Source organism: Lampetra fluviatilis, unplaced genomic scaffold, assembly GCF_964198595.1.
Source record: "Lampetra fluviatilis unplaced genomic scaffold, kcLamFluv1.1 SCAFFOLD_172, whole genome shotgun sequence".
Lineage (NCBI taxonomy): Eukaryota > Metazoa > Chordata > Hyperoartia > Petromyzontiformes > Petromyzontidae > Lampetra > Lampetra fluviatilis.
Window position 1 is genome coordinate 46,173 of NW_027621140.1, and position 21,328 is coordinate 67,500.

General features: G+C 54.4%; 2 protein-coding genes across 2 annotated transcripts in view; one reads left to right on the forward strand and one right to left on the reverse strand.

Annotated features, from left to right (window-relative positions):
* The window catches only part of LOC144954844 (sestrin-1-like), a 32,350-nt gene extending 23,882 nt beyond the window's left edge, over nucleotides 1-8,468 (forward strand). The window contains exons 9-10 of the mRNA XM_078885244.1: nucleotides 679-823; nucleotides 5,595-8,468. Of these exons, the coding sequence (XP_078741370.1) occupies nucleotides 679-823; nucleotides 5,595-5,681 (232 nt within the window). The 3' untranslated portion in view covers nucleotides 5,682-8,468. The remainder of the gene's footprint in view (nucleotides 1-678; nucleotides 824-5,594) is intronic.
* A 2,329-nt stretch (nucleotides 8,469-10,797) lies between these two features.
* The window catches only part of LOC144954845 (vesicle transport protein SFT2B-like), a 22,758-nt gene continuing 12,227 nt past the window's right edge, over nucleotides 10,798-21,328 (reverse strand). Inside the window, exons 6-8 of the mRNA XM_078885246.1 lie at nucleotides 20,681-20,739; nucleotides 12,721-12,750; nucleotides 10,798-11,857 (exon numbers count right to left, since the gene is read on the reverse strand). Coding sequence (XP_078741372.1) covers nucleotides 11,818-11,857; nucleotides 12,721-12,750; nucleotides 20,681-20,739 — 129 coding nt within the window. The 3' untranslated portion in view covers nucleotides 10,798-11,817. The remainder of the gene's footprint in view (nucleotides 11,858-12,720; nucleotides 12,751-20,680; nucleotides 20,740-21,328) is intronic.

Here is a 21,328-nt window from a genome sequence, read left to right on the forward strand (position 1 = left end):
TGTGTGTGTCTCACTGTGTGTCTCACTGTGTCTCTGTGTGTGTGTGTCTGTGTGTCTCACTGTGTGTGTGTCTCACTGTGTGTGTGTGTCTCACTGTGTGTCTCACTGTGTGTGTCTCTGTGTGTGTCTCTGTGTGTGTGTGTCTGCAGCTATGACGACTACGACTATGTGTGTGTGTGTGTCTGTGTGTCTCACTGTGTGTGTGTGTGTCTCACTGTGTGTGTGTGTCTCACTGTGTGTCTCACTGTGTGTGTCACTGTGTGTCTCTCACTGTGTGTCTCACTTTGTGTCTCTGTGTGTGTCTCTGTGTGTGTGTGTGTCTGCAGCTATGACGACTACGACTATGTGTGTGTCTGTGTGTGTCTCTGTGTGTGTGTCTGTGTGTCTCACTGTGTGTGTGTGTGTCTCACTGTGTGTGTGTGTCTCTGTGTGTGTCTGTGTGTGTCTCTGTGTGTGTGTCTGTGTGTCTCACTGTGTGTGTGTGTCTCTGTGTGTGTCTGTGTGTGTGTGTGTGTGTCTGCAGCTATGACGACTACGACTATGTGTGTGTGTGTGTCTGTGTGTCTCACTGTGTGTGTGTGTGTGTCTCACTGTGTGTGTGTGTCACTGTGTGTGTCTCACTGTGTGTGTCTCACTGTGTGTGTCTCACTGTGTGTGTCTGTGTGTGTGTGTCTGCAGCTATGACGACTACGACTACGGCGAAGTTGACCAGCTGTTGGACGACCGTGTCCGTGACTTCATCAAGACGTCCGTCTGCTTCCCGGAGCGCATCACCCCGCAGCTCCACTCGGGGTTCTGGCCACAGTTCCTGCCCTCGGAGAAGGTGAGGAGTTGTGTAGTGTGTAGTGTAGTGGGTAGTGTATAGTGTAGTGTATAGTGTAGTGTATAGTGTAGTGGGTAGTGTAGTGTAGTGTGTAGTGTAGTGTGTAGTGTATAGTGTAGTGTGTAGTGTAGTGTAGTGTATAGTGTAGTGTATAGTGTAGTGTATAGTGTAGTGGGTAGTGTAGTGTAGTGTGTAGTGTAGTGTGTAGTGTAGTGTGTAGTGTAGTGTAGTGTGTAGTGTAGTGTGTAGTGTAGTGTGTAGTGTAGTGTAGTGTGTAGTGTGTAGTGTAGTGTGTAGTGTAGTGTGTAGTGTAGTGTGTAGTGTAGTGTAGTGTGTAGTGTAGTGTGTAGTGTAGTGTGTAGTGTAGTGGGTAGTGTAGTGTAGAGTGTAGTGTGTAGTGTAGTGTGTAGTGTAGTGTAGTGTGTAGTGTAGTGTGTAGTGTAGTGTGTAGTGTGTAGTGTAGTGTGTAGTGTAGTGGGTAGTGTAGTGTATAGTGTAGTGTGTAGTGTAGTGTGTAGTGTATAGTGTATAGTGTAGTGTGTAGTGTAGTGTGTAGTGTAGTGGGTAGTGTAGTGGGTAGTGTAGTGTGTAGTGTAGTGTAGTGTGTAGTGTAGTGTGTAGTGTAGTGTGTAGTGTAGTGTAGTGTGTAGTGTAGTGTGTAGTGTGTAGTGTAGTGGGTAGTGTAGTGTAGTGTGTAGTGTAGTGGGTAGTGTAGTGTAGTGTGTAGTGTAGTGGGTAGTGTAGTGTATAGTGTAGTGTAGTGTGTAGTGTAGTGTGTAGTGTAGTGTGTAGTGTAGTGTAGTGTGTAGTGTAGTGTGTAGTGTAGTGGGTAGTGTAGTGTAGTGTGTAGTGTAGTGGGTAGTGTAGTGGGTAGTGTAGTGTGTAGTGTAGTGTGTAGTGTAGTGTGTAGTGTAGTGGGTAGTGTAGTGTGTAGTGTAGTGGGTAGTGTAGTGTGTAGTGTAGTGTAGTGTGTAGTGTAGTGTAGTAGTGTAGTGTAGTGTGTAGTGTGTAGTGTAGTGGGTAGTGTAGTGTGTAGTGTAGTGTGTAGTGTGTAGTGTAGTGGGTAGTGTAGTGTGTAGTGTAGTGGGTAGTGTAGTGTGTAGTGTAGTGTGTAGTGTAGTGTAGTGTGTAGTGTAGTGTGTAGTGTAGTGTATAGTGTAGTGTGTAGTGTAGTGTATAGTGTAGTGTGTAGTGTAGTGTGTAGTGTAGTGGGTAGTGTAGTGTATAGTGTAGTGTAGTGTGTAGTGTAGTGTATAGTGTAGTGTAGTGTATAGTGTAGTGTATAGTGTAGTGTGTAGTGTAGTGTGTAGTGTAGTGTGTAGTGTAGTGTAGTGTGTAGTGTGTAGTGTAGTGGGTAGTGTAGTGTAGTGTGTAGTGTAGTGGGTAGTGTAGTGTAGTGTGTAGTGTAGTGTGTAGTGTAGTGTGTAGTGTGTAGTGTAGTGTGTAGTGTAGTGGGTAGTGTAGTGTGTAGTGTAGTGTGTAGTGTGTAGTGTATAGTGTATAGTGTAGTGTGTAGTGTAGTGTGTAGTGTAGTGGGTAGTGTAGTGGGTAGTGTAGTGGTAGTGTAGTGTGTAGTGTAGTGTGTAGTGTAGTGTGTAGTGTAGTGTGTAGTGTAGTGTGTAGTGTAGTGTGTAGTGTAGTGTGTAGTGTAGTGTAGTGTGTAGTGTAGTGTGTAGGGTAGTGTAGTGTAGTGTGTAGTGTAGTGGGTAGTGTAGTGTAGTGTGTAGTGTAGTGGGTAGTGTAGTGTATAGTGTAGTGTAGTGTGTAGTGTAGTGTGTAGTGGTGTGTAGTGTAGTGTGTAGTGTAGTGTGTAGTGTAGTGTATAGTGTAGTGTAGTGTATAGTGTAGTGTGTAGTGGTGTGTAGTGTAGTGTGTAGTGTAGTGGGTAGTGTAGTGTAGTGTGTAGTGTAGTGGGTAGTGTAGTGGGTAGTGTAGTGTGTAGTGTAGTGTGTAGTGTAGTGTGTAGTGTAGTGGGTAGTGTAGTGTGTAGTGTAGTGGGTAGTGTAGTGTGTAGTGTAGTGTAGTGTGTAGTGTAGTGTAGTGTGTAGTGTAGTGTAGTGTGTAGTGTGTAGTGTAGTGGGTAGTGTAGTGTGTAGTGTAGTGTGTAGTGTGTAGTGTAGTGGGTAGTGTAGTGTGTAGTGTAGTGGGTAGTGTAGTGTGTAGTGTAGTGTGTAGTGTAGTGTAGTGTGTAGTGTAGTGTGTAGTGTAGTGTATAGTGTAGTGTGTAGTGTAGTGTATAGTGTAGTGTGTAGTGTAGTGTGTAGTGTAGTGGGTAGTGTAGTGTATAGTGTAGTGTAGTGTGTAGTGTAGTGTATAGTGTAGTGTAGTGTATAGTGTAGTGTATAGTGTAGTGTGTAGTGTAGTGTGTAGTGTAGTGTGTAGTGTGTAGTGTGTAGTGTAGTGTGTAGTGTAGTGTGTAGTGTAGTGTGTAGTGTAGTGTAGAGTGTAGTGTAGAGTGTAGTGTATAGTGTAGTGTATAGTGTAGTGTATAGTGTAGTGTAGTGTGTAGTGTGTAGTGTAGTGTAGTGTGTAGTGTAGTGTAGTGTGTAGTGTAGTGTGTAGTGTAGTGTAGTGTGTAGTGTAGTGTATAGTGTAGTGTAGTGTGTAGTGTAGTGTATAGTGTAGTGTAGTGTGTAGTGTGTAGTGTAGTGTGTAGTGTAGTGTGTAGTGTAGTGTAGTGTGTAGTGTAGTGTGTAGTGTAGTGTGTAGTGTAGTGTATAGTGTAGTGTGTAGTGTAGTGTATAGTGTATAGTGTAGTGTGTAGTGTGTAGTGTAGTGTGTAGTGTAGTGTATAGTGTAGTGTATAGTGTATAGTGTAGTGTATAGTGTAGTGTGTAGTGTAGTGTGTAGTGTGTAGTGTATAGTGTATAGTGTAGTGTGTAGTGTAGTGTGTAGTGTAGTGTATAGTGTAGTGTGTAGTGTATAGTGTAGTGTAGTGTGTAGTGTAGTGTGTAGTGTATAGTGTAGTGTGTAGTGTAGTGTGTAGTGTAGTGTATAGTGTAGTGTAGTGTGTAGTGTATAGTGTAGTGTATAGTGTAGTGTAGTGTGTAGTGTAGTGTATAGTGTAGTGTAGTGTGTAGTGTGTAGTGTATAGTGTAGTGTATAGTGTAGTGTATAGTGTAGTGTGTAGTGTATAGTGTAGTGTATAGTGTAGTGTGTAGTGTAGTGTAGTGTGTAGTGTAGTGTATAGTGTAGTGTGTAGTGTATAGTGTAGTGTGTAGTGTAGTGTATAGTGTAGTGTGTAGTGTATAGTGTAGTGTATAGTGTAGTGTATAGTGTAGTGTAGTGTGTAGTGTAGTGTATAGTGTAGTGTGTAGTGTATAGTGTAGTGTGTAGTGTAGTGTATAGTGTAGTGTGTAGTGTATAGTGTAGTGTATAGTGTAGTGTATAGTGTAGTGTATAGTGTAGTGTGTAGTGTAGTGTAGTGTGTAGTGTAGTGTAGTGGGTAGTGTGTAGTGTAGTGTATATTAGTGTATAGTGTGTAGTGTAGTGTATAGTGTAGTGTGTAGTGTAGTGTAGTGTGTAGTGTAGTGTATATTAGTGTATAGTGTGTAGTGTAGTGTATAGTGTAGTGTGTAGTGTAGTGTAGTGTGTAGTGTAGTGTATAGTGTAGTGTTTAGTGTAGTGTATAGTGTAGTGTATAGTATAGTGTAGTGGGTAGTGTGTAGTGTAGTGTAGTGTGTAGTGTAGTGTAGTGTGTAGTGTAGTGTAGTGTGTAGTGTAGTGTATAGTGTAGTGTAGTGTGTAGTGTATAGTGTAGTGTATAGTAGTGTATAGTGTAGTGTGTAGTGTAGTGTATAGTAGTGTATAGTGTAGTGGGTAGTGTAGTGTATATTAGTGTATAGTGTGTAGTGTAGTGTATAGTGTAGTGTGTAGTGTAGTGTATAGTGTAGTGTGTAGTGTAGTGTAGTGTGTAGTGTAGTGTATATTAGTGTATAGTGTGTAGTGTAGTGTATAGTGTAGTGTGTAGTGTAGTGTAGTGTGTAGTGTAGTGTATAGTGTAGTGTTTAGTGTAGTGTATAGTGTAGTGTATAGTATAGTGTAGTGGGTAGTGTGTAGTGTAGTGTAGTGTGTAGTGTAGTGTAGTGTGTAGTGTAGTGTAGTGTGTAGTGTAGTGTATAGTGTAGTGTAGTGTGTAGTGTATAGTGTAGTGTATAGTAGTGTATAGTGTAGTGTGTAGTGTAGTGTATAGTAGTGTATAGTGTAGTGGGTAGTGTAGTGTATATTAGTGTATAGTGTGTAGTGTAGTGGGTAGTGTAGTGTATATTAGTGTATAGTGTGTAGTGTAGTGTATAGTGTAGTGGGTAGTGTAGTGTATATTAGTGTATAGTGTGTAGTGTAGTGTATAGTGTAGTGGGTAGTGTAGTGTATATTAGTGTATAGTGTAGTGTAGTGGGTAGTGTAGTGTATAGTGTGTAGTGTAGTGTCACTGTGTGTCACTGTGTGTGTGTGTCACTGTGTGTGTGTGTGTGTCTGTGTATGTGTGTCACTGTGTGTGTGTCACTGTGTGTGTGTCACTGTGTGTGTGTCACTGTGTGTGTGTCACTGTGTGTGTGTCTGTGTGTGTGTGTCTGTGTGTGTGTGTCACTGTGTGTGTGTCACTGTGTGTGTGTGTGTGGCTGTGTGTGTGTGTCAGTGTGTGTGTGCCACTCTGTGTCACACTGTGTGTCACTGTGTGTGTGTGTGTGTGTCACTGTGTGTGTCACTGTGTGTGTGTCACTGTGTGTGTGTCACTGTGTGTGTCACTGTGTGTGTGTCACTGTGTGTGTAGGTGCACGTGACGCTGCTGCTCATGGAAGCTCGCATGCAAGCAGAGCTCCTCTATGCCATGAGAGCCATCACACGACACCTGACGTGACGTGTGACACACACACACAGACACACACAGACACACACAGTGACACACACACACAGACACACACACAGTGACACACACACAGACACACACACACACACAGTGACACACACACACACACACAGTGACACACACACACACACACAGTGACACACACACACAGACACACACACACACAGTGACACACACACACAGACACACACACACACACACAGTGACACACACACACAGACACACACACAGTGACACACACACAGTGACACACACACACAGACACACACACACACACACAGTGACACACAACAACAACAACAACAACCGCCATTCGCCACTAAGTGGCGGTGACGTCACCACGACGCTTGTGCCAGGCCATGTGCACCCTGAGGCCACGTGAAGTGTCGAACGCCCGCTGGCAGGAGGTCACGGGGCAGACCCAGGTGCCACGGGTCGACTGACCGAGATGACCGAGACGAGTGGCTGATGCACCACCTGTGCCCCCTACTGTGCCAACTTGCTGTGCTTTAGCCACCCAGCGCTCCGCTCGTTGTTGTGAGCGTCGCTCCTCCGCCCTCCGTTGTTGTTGGAGGGCGACTGCCTCCAACTGCCCAGTAGCGTCCTTCACGAGCCTCCTCCACTGAGGCCGATCTTGACACCACTGGTACCAGTCATCGGCAAGTCCACTCAGCTCCACGTCCTCCTGTACCACATCACTCCATCTCTTCTCTAGCCCGTGCCGCGCCCGTTTAGCCCCCTCGATCCGGCCGAACAAAAGCTGTTTAGGCATGCGGTGGCTGGGCATGCGGGCTACATGACCCAGCCAACGCAGCCTTGCCTGCCGGAGGAGCTCACTGATGGGACTTTGCCCAGATCTTTCAAGGACTTGTGAGCTCCTCACACAATCCAGCCTGGTTAAACCCAGGATGGATCGTAGGCAGGCCAGCCTAAATGTTTCCAACCGGCGAAGATGCTCCACTAGGGGGGTCCACGTTTCGCAAGCGTAGAGAAGGGAGGGAATGACCGTGGCCGAGAAGACCTGAAGCTTCGTGCGGAGCGACAGACCAGGTAGCTTCCACACAGCGTTACGCAACCGATGAAAAGATATTGCCGCTCGACTGATTCGGAGTGAGACCTCTGCTGATAAACCGGAGCCAGTCATGAGCACACTGCCCAGGTATGGGAAACTCTCCACTCTCTCCACAACTGCCCCATCACCGATTGGGAGTTGTGGGGGTGGAGTGTCCGATGGTACAAAATACCCAGGCAGGTGCTTAGTTTTGGTGGGGCTGATGGTAAGGCCCCACCTCTTAGTGGCACGCTCCAGTCTCCAGTGACACACACACACAGACACACACACAGTGACACACACACACACAGTGACACACACACACAGTGACACACAGACACACACACAGTGACACACACAGACACACTGACACACACACAGACACACACACAGACAGACACACTGACAGACACAGACACACTGACAGACACAGACACACACAGACACACACACAGACACAAATGTGTGATATTTTGTTTTAAATGATGTTGCTGATGATGATGATGATGCTGATTGTAGTGGTAGTGCTGATGTTGATGTTGCTGATGATGTTGATACTGATGATGATTGTAGTGGTAGTGCTGATGTTGTTGGTGGTGCTAATGGTGTTGATGGTGGTGGTGCTGATGGTGATGATGGTGGTGGAGGTGGTGGTGGTGATGGTGGTGCTGGTGGTGGTGCTGATGGTGGTGATGGTGGTGGTGCTGATGTTGGTGGTATTGCTGGTGCTGATGGTGGTGGTGCTGATGGTGGTGGTGGTGCTGATGTTGTTGATGCTGATGATGATTGTAGTGGTAATGGTAGCGATGCTGATGATGGTGATGTCACTGATGATGATGTCACGATGGTGATGTCACTGGCGATGATGATGATGTCACTGGTGATGATGATGTCACTGTGATGGTGATGTCACTAATGATGTCACTGATGGTGGTGATGTCACTGATGATGATGATGATGATGTCACTGTGATGGTGATGTCACTGATGATGTCACTGATGGTGGTGATGTCACTGATGATGATGATGATGATGATGATGTCACTGTGATGGTGATGTCACTGATGATGATGGTGATGTCACTGTGATGGTGATGTCACTAATATTGGTGATGTCACTGATGATGATGTCACTGGCGATGGTGGTGATGATGTCACTGATGGTGGTGATGTCACTGATGATGATGATGATGTCACTGTGATGGTGATGTCACTAATATTGGTGATGTCACTGATGATGATGTCACTGGCGATGGTGATGTCACTGGTGATGATGATGTCACTGTGATGGTGATGTCACTAATATTGGTGATGTCACTGATGATGATGTCACTGGCGATGATGATGATGTCACTGATGATGATGTCACGATGGTGATGTCACTGGCGATAGTGATGATGTCACTACAGTGATGATGTCACTACAGTGATGATGTCACTGGCGATAGTGATGATGTCACTACAGTGATGATGTCAAGATGGTGATGCTACTATGGCGATGGTGCTAATGATAATGTCGCGATGATGATGATGATGGTGATGCTGATGTTTATGTCAGCATGGCGATGATGATGATGATTGTGATGTCACTGATGGTGGAGGTGGTGTCACTGATGTTGATGATGTCACTGATGGTGGTGGTGATGATGATGTTGATGGTGCTGATGTTTCAGATATTTCTGGTGATGTTGATGTATCGTTTAAAATTTGATTAAAATTATCAGTGTTAAGTTTCTGTCGTGTCTCACCACTCACCCACTCACTCACCCACTCACTCACCCACTCACCCACCACTCACTCACTCACCCACTCACTCACTCACCCACCCACTCACTCACTCACCCACCCACCACTCACTCACCCACTCACTCACCCACTCACCCACCACTCACTCACTCACCCACTCACCCACCACTCACTCACCCACTCACTCACCCACTCACCCACCACTCACTCACTCACCCACTCACTCACCCACTCACTCACCCACTCACTCACCCACTCACTCACCCACTCACCCACCACTCACTCACCCACTCACCCACTCACTCACCCACTCACTCACCCACTCACTCACCCACTCACCCACTCACCCACTCACTCACCCACTCACCCACTCACTCACCACTCACTCACCCACTCACTCACTCACCCACTCACCCACCCACTCACCCACCCACTCACCCACTCACCCACCCACTCACCCACTCACTAACCCACCCACTCACCCACTCACTCACCCACCCACTCACCCACCCACTCACCCACTCACTCACCCACCCACTCACCCACTCACTCACCCACTCACCCACTCACTCACCCACCCACTCACTCACTCACCCACTCACTCACCCACTCACCCACCTACCCACTCACTCACTCACCCACTTACTCACCCACCCACTCACTCACCCACCCACTCACTCACTCACCCACTCACTCACCCACCCACCCACTCACCCACTCACTCACCCACCTACCCACTCACTCACTCACCCACTTACTCACCCACCCACTCACTCACTCACCCCCTCACCCACCCACTCACTCACCCACCCACTCACTCACACACCCACTCACCAATCACTCACCCAATCACCCAATCACCCACTCACCTACCCCCCACTCACCCATCCACTCATACACTCACCCACCCACTCAACCACTCATCCACTCGCCCACTCACCCACTCACCCCCTCACCCACCCCCTCACCCACCCACCCACCCACTCACTCACCCACTCACCCACCCACTCACTCACCCACCCAACCACTCACCAATCACTCACCCAATCACCCACTCACCTACCCCCCACTCACCCATCCACTCATACACTCACCCACCCACTCACTCACCCACCCACTCACTCACCCACTCACTCACCCACTCACTCACCCACCCACTCACCCACCCAACCACTCACCCACCCACTCACTCACCCACCCACTCACTCACCCACTCACTCACCCACCCACTCACTCACCCACCCAACCACTCACCAATCACTCACCCAATCACCCACTCACCCACTCACCTACCCCCCACTCACCCATCCACTCATACACTCACCCACCCACTCACTCACCCACCCACTCACTCACCCACTCACTCACACACCCACTCACTCACCCACCCACTCACTCACCCACCCACTCACCCACCCACTCACTCACACACCCACTCACCCACCCACTCACCCCCTCACCCACCCACTCACTCACCCACCCACTCACTCACTCACTCACTCACTCACACTCACTCACCCACCCACTCACTCACCCACTCACTCACCCACCCACTCACCCACCCAACCACTCACCAATCACTCACCCAATCACCCACTCACCCACTCACCTACCCCCCACTCACCCATCCACTCATACACTCACCCACCCACTCACTCACCCACCCACTCACCCACTCACTCACACACCCACTCACTCACCCACCCACTCACCCACCCACTCACCCACCCACTCACTCACACACCCACTCACCCACCCACTCACCCCCTCACCCACCCACTCACTCACCCACCCACTCACTCACTCACCCACTCACTCACCCACCCACTCACTCACCCACCCACCCACTCACTCACCCACCCACTCACTCACCCACCCACTCACCCACTCACTCACCCACCCACTCACCCACCCACTCACTCACCCACCCACTCACTCACCCACTCACCAATCACTCACCCAATCACCCACTCACCCACTCACCTACCCCCCACTCACCCATCCACTCACCCACCCACCCACTCACTCACCCACCCAACCACTCACCCAATCACCCACTCACCCACTCACCTACCCCCCACTCACCCATCCACTCATACACTCACCCACCCACTCAACCACTCATCCACTCGCCCACTCAACCACTCACCCACTCAACCACTCACCCACTCACTCACCCACTTGCCACTCACCCAATCACTCACCCACCCACTCGGTCCCTCACCCACCCACTCGGTCCCCACTCACCCACTCACCACTCACTCACCCACCCGCTCACCCCCATGACCAACCCACTCATCGTTTAATCATCAATTATTTTTTATTGCATAGATTTGGTTTGAGTCAACAACACACAACAACAACAACAACACAACAAGACAGACAAAGCTCCCCCGTGTAGCCTTGACACCAGGGGGTTACTACAACCACCACTACTACACCACCACTACAACCACTACACCACTACAACCACTACATCACCACGACTACAACCAATACTACTACCACCACCACTACTACCACTACCACCACTACTACAACCAATACTACATCACCACTACCACCACTACTACCACCACTACTACACCACTACTACTACCACTACAACCACTATCACCACTACTACAACCACCAACCACTACCACCACTACCACTACTACACCACCACTACGACACCAGTACACCACTACCACCACAACCACCGCTGCACCACCACCACTACCACCATTTTCCACTAGGTGGCATTGACGTCACGGCGACTGTGCCAGGCTAGGTGCATGAGGAGGTCACGGGACAGACCCTGCAGGTGCCGTGGGTTGGTGAGTGAGTGAGTGGTGAGTGAGTGGGTGAGTGAGGGAGTGAGTGGTGAGTGAGTGGGTGAGTGAGTGTGTAAGTGAGTGAGTGAGTGGTGTGTGAGTGAGTGGTGAGTGATGGGTGGGTGAGTGAGTGAGTGGGTGAGTGAGTGGTGAGTGAGTGGTGAGTGAGTGGGTGAGTTGGTGGGTGAGTGAGTGAGTGAGTGGGTGAGTGAGTGGTGAGTGAGTGGTGAGTGAGTGGTGAGTGAGTGGGTGAGGTGGTGGGTGAGTTGGTGGGTGGGTGAGTGTGTAAGTGACTGAGTGAGTGGTGAGTGAGTTGTGAGTGATTGAGTGAGTGAGTGGGTGAGTTGGTGGGTGGGTGAGTGTGTAAGTGACTGAGTGAGTGGTGAGTGAGTGGGTGAGTTGTGAGTGAGTGGGTGAGTTATGAGTGATTGATTGAGTGAGTGGTGAGTGATGGGTGAGTGAGTGAGTGAGTGATTGATTGAGTGAGTGAGTGGTGAGTGATGGGTGAGGAGGCGTCTCAAGCTAGGCAGGCATCGAAGCATTTCTTTACTGCGTCTCTGAAGGTGGGGAGGGGAGAGAAAGAGAGTGGTGAGCGTGGCGGTGAGCGTGGCGGTGAGCGTGGCGGTGAGCGTGGTGGTGAGCGTGGTGGTGAGTGTGGTGGTGAGCGTGGCGGTGAGCGTGGCGGTGAGCGTGGCGGTGAGCGTGGTGGTGAGTGTGGTGGTGAGCGTGGTGGTGAGCGTGGTGGTGAGCGTGGCGGTGAGCGTGGCGGTGAGCGTGGCGGTGAGCGTGGTGGTGAGTGTGGTGGTGAGTGTGGTGGTGAGTGTGGTGGTGAGTGTGGTGGTGAGCGTGGCGGTGAGCGTGGCGGTGAGCGTGGTGGTGAGCGTGGTGGTGAGTGTGGTGGTGAGTGTGGTGGTGAGTGTGGTGGTGAGTGTTGTGGTGAGTGTGGTGGTGAGTGTGGTGGTGAGTGTGGTGGTGAGTGTGGTGGTGAGTGTGGTGGTGAGTGTGGTGGTGAGTGTGGTGGTGAGTGTGGTGAGTGTGGTGGTGAGTGTGGTGGTGAGTGTGGTGGTGAGTGTGGTGGTGAGTGTGGTGGTGAGTGTGGTGGTGAGTGTGGTGGTGAGTGTTGTGGTGAGTGTGGTGGTGAGTGTGGTGGTGAGTGTGGTGAGTGTGGTGGTGAGTGTGGTGGTGAGTGTGGTGGTGAGTGTGGTGGTGAGTGTGGTGAGTGTGGTGGTGAGTGTGGTGGTGAGTGTGGTGGTGAGTGTAGTGGTGAGTGTAGTGGTGAGTGTTGTGGTGAGTGTAGTGGTGAGTGTGGTGGTGAGTGTGGTGGTGAGTGTGGTGGTGAGTGTGGTGGTGAGTGTGGTGGTGAGTGTGGTGGTGAGTGTAGTGGTGATTGTAGTGGTGAGTGTTGTGGTGAGTTTGTTACCTGGCAAAAGGAATGAATGAGAGGCTGTACCTGGAATCAACACAAACAACAACCACATCACAAACTCTCCCCGTGTCTCTCTCCCCGTGTCTCTCTCCCCGTGTCTCTCCCCATGTCTCTCTCTCCCCGTGTCTCTCTCCCCGTGTCTCTCTCCCCATGTCTCTCTCCCCGTGTCTCTCTCCCGTGTCTCTCTCCCCCCGTGTCTCTCTCCCCGTGTCTCTCTCCCCGTGTCTGTCTCTCCCCATGTCTCTCTCTCCCCGTGTCTCTCTCTCCCCGTGTCTCTCTCCCCATGTCTCTCTCTCCCCGTGTCTCTCTCCCGTGTCTCTCTCCCCCCGTGTCTCTCTCCCCGTGTCTCTCTCCCCGTGTCTCTCTCCCCGTGTCTCTCTCTCTCTCCCCGTGTCTCTCTCCCCCCGTGTCTCTCTCCCCGTGTCTCTCTCTCTCTCCCCGTGTCTCTCTCTCCCCGTGTCTCTCTCCCCGTGTCTCTCTCCCCCCGTGTCTCTCCCCCCGTGTCTCTCTCCCCGTGTCTCTCTCCCCGTGTCTCTCTCCCCCCCGTGTCTCTCTCCCCGTGTCTCTCTCCCCGTGTCTCTCTCCCCGTGTCTCTCTCCCCGTGTCTCTCTCCCCCCCGTGTCTCTCTCCCCGTGTCTCTCACCCCGTGTCTCTCTCCCCGTGTCTCTCACCCCGTGTCTCTCTCCCCGTGTCTCTCTCCCCGTGTCTCTCTCCCCGTGTCTCTCTCCCCGTGTCTCTCTCCCCGTGTCTCTCTCCCCGTGTCTCTCTCCCCGTGTCTCTCCCCCCGTGTATCTCTCCCCGTGTCTCTCCCCCCGTGTCTCTCTCCCCGTGTCTCTCTCCCCGTGTCTCTCCCCCCGTGTCTCTCTCCCCGTGTCTCTCCCCCCGTGTCTCTCTCCCCGTGTCTCTCTCTCCCCGTGTCTCTCCCCCCGTGTCTCTCTCCCCGTGTCTCTCTCCCCCCGTGTCTCTCTCCCCGTGTCTCTCCCCCCGTGTCTCTCTCCCCGTGTCTCTCTCCCCGTGTCTCTCCCCCCGTGTCTCTCTCCCCGTGTCTCTCCCCCCGTGTCTCTCTCCCCGTGTCTCTCCCCCCGTGTCTCTCTCCCCGTGTCTCTCTCCCCGTGTCTCTCCGCCCGTGTCTCTTTCCCCGTGTCTCTCCCCCCGTGTCTCTCCCCCCGTGTCTCTCTCCCCGTGTCTCTCCCCCCGTGTCTCTCTCCCCGTGTCTCTCTCTCCCCGTGTCTCTCCCCCCGTGTCTCTCTCCCCGTGTCTCTCTCTCCATGTGTCTCTCTCCCCGTGTCTCTCTCCCCGTGTCTCTCTCCCCGTGTCTCTCTCCCCGTGTCTCTCTCCCCCCGTGTCTCTCTCCCCGTGTCTCTCCCCCCGTGTCTCTCCCCCCGTGTCTCTCTCCCCGTGTCTCTCTCCCCGTGTCTCTCTCCCCGTGTCTCTCTCCCCGTGTCTCTCTCCCCGTGTCTCTCTCCCCGTGTCTCTCTCCCCGTGTCTCTCTCCCCGTGTCTCTCTCCCCGTGTCTCTCTCCCCGTGTCTCTCCCCCCGTGTCTCTCTCCCCGTGTCTCTCTCCCCGTGTCTCTCTCCCCGTGTCTCTCTCCCCGTGTCTCTCTCCCCGTGTCTCTCCCCCCGTGTCTCTCTCCCCGTGTCTCTCTCCCCGTGTCTCTCTCCCCGTGTCTCTCTCCCCGTGTCTCTCTCCCCGTGTCTCTCTCCCCGTGTCTCTCTCCCCGTGTCTCTCTCCCCGTGTCTCTCTCCCCGTGTCTCTCTCCCCCCGTGTCTCTCCCCCCGTGTCTCTCTCTCCCCGTGTCTCTCTCCCCGTGTCTCTCCCCCCGTGTCTCTCTCCCCGTGTCTCTCTCCCCGTGTCTCTCTCCCCGTGTCTCTCTCCCCCCGTGTCTCTCTCCCCGTGTCTCTCTCCCCGTGTCTCTCTCCCCGTGTCTCTCTCCCCCCGTGTCTCTCTCCCCGTGTCTCTCTCCCCGTGTCTCTCTCCCCGTGTCTCTCTCCCCGTGTCTCTCTCCCCGTGTCTCTCACCCCCCGTGTCTCTCCCCCAGTGTCTCTCACCCCCCGTGTCTCTCTCTCTCCCCGTGTCTCTCTCTCCGTGTCTCTCTCCCCGTGTCTCTCTCCCCGTGTCTCTCTCCCCGTGTCTCTCTCTCTCCCCGTGTCTCTCTCTCCGTGTCTCTCTCCCCGTGTCTCTCCCCGTGTCTCTCTCCCCCCGTGTCTCTCTCCCCGTGTCTCTCTCCCCGTGTCTCTCTCCCCGTGTCTCTCTCCCCGTGTCTCTCTCCCCGTGTCTCTCTCCCCGTGTCTCTCTCCCCCCGTGTCTCTCTCCCCCCGTGTCTCTCTCCCCGTGTCTCTCTCCCCGTGTCTCTCTCCCCGTGTCTCTCTCCCCGTGTCTCTCACCCCGTGTCTCTCTCCCCGTGTCTCTCTCCCCGTGTCTCTCTCCCCGTGTCTCTCTCCCCGTGTCTCTCTCCCCGTGTCTCTCTCCCCCCGTGTCTCTCTCCCCGTGTCTCTCTCCCCGTGTCTCTCTCCCCGTGTCTCTCCCCCCGTGTCTCTCTCCCCGTGTCTCTCTCCCCGTGTCTCTCTCCCCGTGTCTCTCTCCCCGTGTCTCTCACCCCGTGTCTCTCTCCCCGTGTCTCTCTCCCCGTGTCTCTCTCCCCGTGTCTCTCTCCCCGTGTCTCTCTCCCCGTGTCTCTCTCCCCGTGTCTCTCTCCCCGTGTCTCTCTCCCCGTGTCTCTCTCCCCGTGTCTCTCTCCCCGTGTCTCTCTCCCCGTGTCTCTCTCCCCGTGTCTCTCTCCCCGTGTCTCTCTCCCCGTGTCTCTCTCCCCGTGTCTCTCACCCCGTGTCTCTCTCCCCGTGTCTCTCTCCCCGTGTCTCTCTCCCCGTGTCTCTCTCCCCGTGTCTCTCTCCCCGTGTCTCTCTCCCCGTGTCTCTCTCCCCCCGTCTCTCTCCCCGTGTCTCTCTCCCCGTGTCTCTCTCCCCGTGTCTCTCACCCCGTGTCTCTCTCCCCGTGTCTCTCTCCCCGTGTCTCTCTCCCCCCGTGTCTCTCTCCCCGTGTCTCTCTCCCCGTGTCTCTCTCCCCCCGTGTCTCTCTCCCCGTGTCTCTCTCCCCGTGTCTCTCTCCCCGTGTCTCTCTCCCCGTGTCTCTCACCTCGTGTCTCTCTCCCCGTGTCTCTCTCCCCGTGTCTCTCTCCCCGTGTCTCTCTCCCCGTGTCTCTCTCACTCCCCGTGTCTCTCTCCCCGTGTCTCTCTCCCCGTGTCTCTCTCCCCGTGTCTCTCCCCCCGTGTCTCTCTCCCCCCGTGTCTCTCTCCCCGTGTCTCTCTCCCCGTGTCTCTCTCCCCGTGTCTCTCTCCCCGTGTCTCTCCCCCCGTGTCTCTCTCCCCGTGTCTCTCTCCCCGTGTCTCTCTCCCCGTGTCTCTCTCCCCGTGTCTCTCTCCCCGTGTCTCTCTCCCCGTGTCTCTCTCCCCGTGTCTCTCTCCCCGTGTCTCTCTCCCCGTGTCTCTCTCCCCGTGTCTCTCTCCCCGTGTCTCTCTCCCCGTGTCTCTCTCCCCGTGTCTCTCCCCCCGTGTCTCTCTCCCCGTGTCTCTCTCTCTCCCCGTGTCTCTCTCCCCGTGTCTCTCTCCCCGTGTCTCTCTCCCCGTGTCTCTCTCCCCGTGTCTCTCTCCCCGTGTCTCTCTCCCCGTGTCTCTCTCCCCGTGTCTCTCACCCCGTGTCTCTCTCCCCGTGTCTCTCTCCCCGTGTCTCTCTCCCCGTGTCTCTCTCCCCGTGTCTCTCTCCCCGTGTCTCTCTCCCCGTGTCTCTCTCCCCGTGTCTCTCTCCCCGTGTCTCTCCCCCCGTGTCTCTCTCCCCCCGTGTCTCTCTCCCCGTGTCTCTCTCCCCGTGTCTCTCTCCCCGTGTCTCTCTCCCCGTGTCTCTCTCCCCGTGTCTCTCTCCCCGTGTCTCTCTCCACGTGTCTCTCTCCCCGTGTCTCTCTCCCCGTGTCTCTCTCCCCGTGTCTCTCTCCCCGTGTCTCTCTCCCCGTGTCTCTCTCCCCGTGTCTCTCTCCCCGTGTCTCTCTCCCCGTGTCTCTCTCCCCGTGTCTCTCCCCCCGTGTCTCTCTCCCCGTGTCTCTCTCCCCGTGTCTCTCTCTCTCCCCGTGTCTCTCTCCCCGTGTCTCTCTCCCCGTGTCTCTCTCCCCGTGTCTCTCTCCCCGTGTCTCTCCCCCCGTGTCTCTCTCGCCGTGTCTCTCTCCCCGTGTCTCTCTCCCCGTGTCTCTCTCCCCGTGTCTCTCTCCCCGTGTCTCTCTCCCCGTGTCTCTCTCCCCGTGTCTCTCTCCCCGTGTCTCTCTCCCCCCGTGTCTCTCCCCCCGTGTCTCTCTCTCCCCGTGTCTCTCTCCCCGTGTCTCTCTCCCCGTGTCTCTCTCCCCGTGTCTCTCTCCCCGTGTCTCTCTCCCCGTGTCTCTCTCCCCGTGTCTCTCTCCCCGTGTCTCTCTCCCCGTGTCTCTCTCTCTCCCCGTGTCTCTCTCCCCGTGTCTCTCTCCCCGTGTCTCTCTCCCCGTGTCTCTCTCCCCGTGTCTCTCTCCCCGTGTCTCTCTCCCCGTGTCTCTCTCCCCGTGTCTCTCTCCCCGTGTCTCTCTCCCCGTGTCTCTCTCCCCGTGTCTCTCTCCCCGTGTCTCTCTCCCCGTGTCTCTCCCCCCGTGTCTCTCTCCCCGTGTCTCTCTCCCCGTGTCTCTCTCCCCGTGTCTCTCTCCCCGTGTCTCTCTCCCCGTGTCTCCCTCCCCGTGTCTCTCTCCCCGTGTCTCTCTCCCCGTGTCTCTCTCCCCGTGTCTCTCTCCCCGTGTCTCTCTCCCCGTGTCTCTCTCCCCGTGTCTCTCTCCCCGTGTCTCTCTCCCCGTGTCTCTCTCCCCGTGTCTCTCTCCCCGTGTCTCTCTCCCCGTGTCTCTCTCCCCGTGTCTCTCTCCCCGTGTCTCTCTCTCTCCCCGTGTCTCTCCCCCCGTGTCTCTCTCCCCGTGTCTCTCTCTCCCCGTGTCTCTCTCCCCGTGTCTCTCTCCCCGTGTCTCTCTCCCCGTGTCTCCCTCCCCGTGTCTCTCTCCCCGTGTCTCTCTCCCCGTGTCTCTCTCCCCGTGTCTCTCTCCCCGTGTCTCTCTCCCCGTGTCTCTCTCCCCGTGTCTCTCTCCCCGTGTCTCTCTCCCCGTGTCTCTCTCCCCGTGTCTCTCTCCCCGTGTCTCTCTCCCCGTGTCTCTCTCCCCGTGTCTCTCTCCCCGTGTCTCTCTCCCCGTGTCTCTCTCCCCGTGTCTCTCTCCCCGTGTCTCTCTCCCCGTGTCTCTCTCCCCGTGTCTCTCTCTCCCCGTGTCTCTCTCCCCGTGTCTCTCTCCCCGTGTCTCTCTCCCCGTGTCTCTCTCCCCGTGTCTCTCTCCCCGTGTCTATCTCCCGTGTCTCTCTCCCCGTGTCTATCTCCCGTGTCTCTCTCCCCGTGTCTCTCTCCCCGTGTCTCTCTCCCCGTGTCTCTCTCCCGTGTCTCTCTCCCCGTGTCTATCTCCCGTGTCTCTCTCCCCGTGTCTCTCTCCCCGTGTCTCTCTCCCCGTGTCTCTCTCCCGTGTCTCTCTCCCCGTGTCTATCTCCCGTGTCTCTCTCCCCGTGTCTCTCTCCCCGTGTCTCTCTCCCCGTGTCTATCTCCCGTGTCTCTCACCCCGTGTCTATCTCCCCGTATCTCTCTCCCCGTGTCTCTCTCCCCGTGTCTCTCTCCCCGTGTCTCTCTCCCCGTGTCTATCTCCCGTGTCTCTCTCCCCGTGTCTCTCTCCCCGTGTCTCTCTCCCCGTGTCTCTCTCCCCGTGTCTCTCTCCCCGTGTCTATCTCCCGTGTCTCTCTCCCCGTGTCTCTCTCCCCGTGTCTCTCTCCCCGTGTCTCTCTCCCCGTGTCTCTCTCCCCGTGTCTATCTCCCGTGTCTCTCTCCCCGTGTCTCTCTCCCCGTGTCTCTCTCCCCGTGTCTATCTCCCGTGTCTCTCACCCCGTGTCTATCTCCCCGTGTCTCTCTCCCCGTGTCTCTCTCCCCGTGTCTCTCTCCCCGTGTCTCTCTCCCCGTGTCTCTCTCCCCGTGTCTATCTCCCGTGTCTCTCTCCCCGTGTCTCTCTCCCCGTGTCTCTCTCCCCGTGTCTCTCTCCCCGTGTCTCTCTCCCCGTGTCTCTCCCCCCGTGTCTCTCTCCCCGTGTCTCTCTCTCCCCGTGTCTCTCTCCCCGTGTCTCTCTCCCCGTGTCTCTCTCCCCGTGTCTCCCTCCCCGTGTCTCTCTCCCCGTGTCTCTCTCCCCGTGTCTCTCTCCCCGTGTCTCTCTCCCCGTGTCTCTCTCCCCGTGTCTCTCTCCCCGTGTCTCTCTCCCCGTGTCTCTCTCCCCGTGTCTCTCTCCCCGTGTCTCTCTCCCCGTGTCTCTCTCCCCGTGTCTCTCTCCCCGTGTCTCTCTCCCCGTGTCTCTCTCCCCGTGTCTCTCTCCCCGTGTCTCTCTCCCCGTGTCTCTCTCCCCGTGTCTCTCTCCCCGTGTCTCTCTCTCCCCGTGTCTCTCTCCCCGTGTCTCTCTCCCCGTGTCTCTCTCCCCGTGTCTCTCTCCCCGTGTCTCTCTCCCCGTGTCTATCTCCCGTGTCTCTCTCCCCGTGTCTATCTCCCGTGTCTCTCTCCCCGTGTCTCTCTCCCCGTGTCTCTCTCCCCGTGTCTCTCTCCCGTGTCTCTCTCCCCGTGTCTATCTCCCGTGTCTCTCTCCCCGTGTCTCTCTCCCCGTGTCTCTCTCCCCGTGTCTCTCTCCCGTGTCTCTCTCCCCGTGTCTATCTCCCGTGTCTCTCTCCCCGTGTCTCTCTCCCCGTGTCTCTCTCCCCGTGTCTATCTCCCGTGTCTCTCACCCCGTGTCTATCTCCCCGTATCTCTCTCCTCGTGTCTCTCTCCCCGTGTCTCTCTCCCCGTGTCTCTCTCCCCGTGTCTATCTCCCGTGTCTCTCTCCCCGTGTCTCTCTCCCCGTGTCTCTCTCCCCGTGTCTCTCTCCCCGTGTCTCTCTCCCCGTGTCTATCTCCCGTGTCTCTCTCCCCGTGTCTCTCTCCCCGTGTCTCTCTCCCCGTGTCTCTCTCCCCGTGTCTCTCTCCCCGTGTCTATCTCCCGTGTCTCTCTCCCCGTGTCTCTCTCCCCGTGTCTCTCTCCCCGTGTCTATCTCCCGTGTCTCTCACCCCGTGTCTATCTCCCCGTATCTCTCTCCCCGTGTCTCTCTCCCCGTGTCTCTCTCCCCGTGTCTCTCTCCCCGTGTCTATCTCCCGTGTCTCTCTCCCCGTGTCTCTCTCCCCGTGTCTCTCTCCCCGTGTCTCTCTCCCCGTGTCTCTCTCCCCGTGTCTATCTCCCGTGTCTCTCTCCCCGTGTCTCTCTCCCCGTGTCTCTCTCCCCGTGTCTCTCTCCCCGTGTCTCTCTCCCCGTGTCTCTCTCCCCGTGTCTCTCTCCCCGTGTCTCTCTCCCCGTGTCTCTCTCCCCGTATCTCTCTCCCCGTGTCTCTCTCCCCGTGTCTCTCTCCCCGTGTCTCTCTCCCCGTGTCTATCTCCCGTGTCTCTCTCCCCGTGTCTCTCTCCCCGTGTCTCTCTCCCCGTGTCTCTCTCCCCGTGTCTCTCTCCCCGTGTCTATCTCCCGTGTCTCTCTCCCCGTGTCTCTCTCCCCGTGTCTCTCTCCCCGTGTCTCTCTCCCCGTGTCTATCTCCCGTGTCTCTCTCCCCGTGTCTCTCTCCCCGTGTCTCTCTCCCCGTGTCTCTCTCCCCGTGTCTCTCTCCCCGTGTCTATCTCCCGTGTCTCTCTCCCCGTGTCTCTCTCCCCGTGTCTCTCTCCCCGTGTCTCTCTCCCCGTGTCTCTCTCCCCGTGTCTATCTCCCGTGTCTCTCTCCCCGTGTCTCTCTCCCCGTGTCTCTCTCCCCGTGTCTCTCCCCCCGTGTCTCTCTCCCCGTGTCTTTCTCCCCGTGTCTATCTCCCGTGTCTCTCACCACGCGAGTGCCAGAAATTGCAGAATGCAGAAGATCAGAGTCAGCCCTTTATTCTTCCACTGTGAGGCAACAGCAGCATCATCATCAGCATCATCATCAGTATCATCATCATCATCATCAGCATCATCATCAGTATCATCATCATCATCATCAGTATCATCATCATCATCATCAGCATCATCATCATCATCGGTATCATCATCAGTATCATCATCATCAGTATCATCATCATCATCAGTATCATCATCATCATCATCATCAGTATCATCATCATCAGTATCATCATCATCAGTATCATCAGTATCATCATCAGTATCATCATCATCAGTATCATCATCATCATCAGTATCATCATCATCATCATCATCAGTATCATCATCATCAGTATCATCATCATCATCAGTATCATCATCATCATCAGTATCATCATCATCAGTATCATCATCATCATCATCAGTATCATCATCATCATCATCAGTATCATCATCATCAGTATCATCATCATCATCAGTATCATCATCATCATCATCAGTATCATCATCATCAGTATCATCATCATCATCATCAGTATCATCATCATCATCAGTATCATCATCATCAGTATCATCATCATCAGTATCATCATCATCAGTATCATCATCATCATCA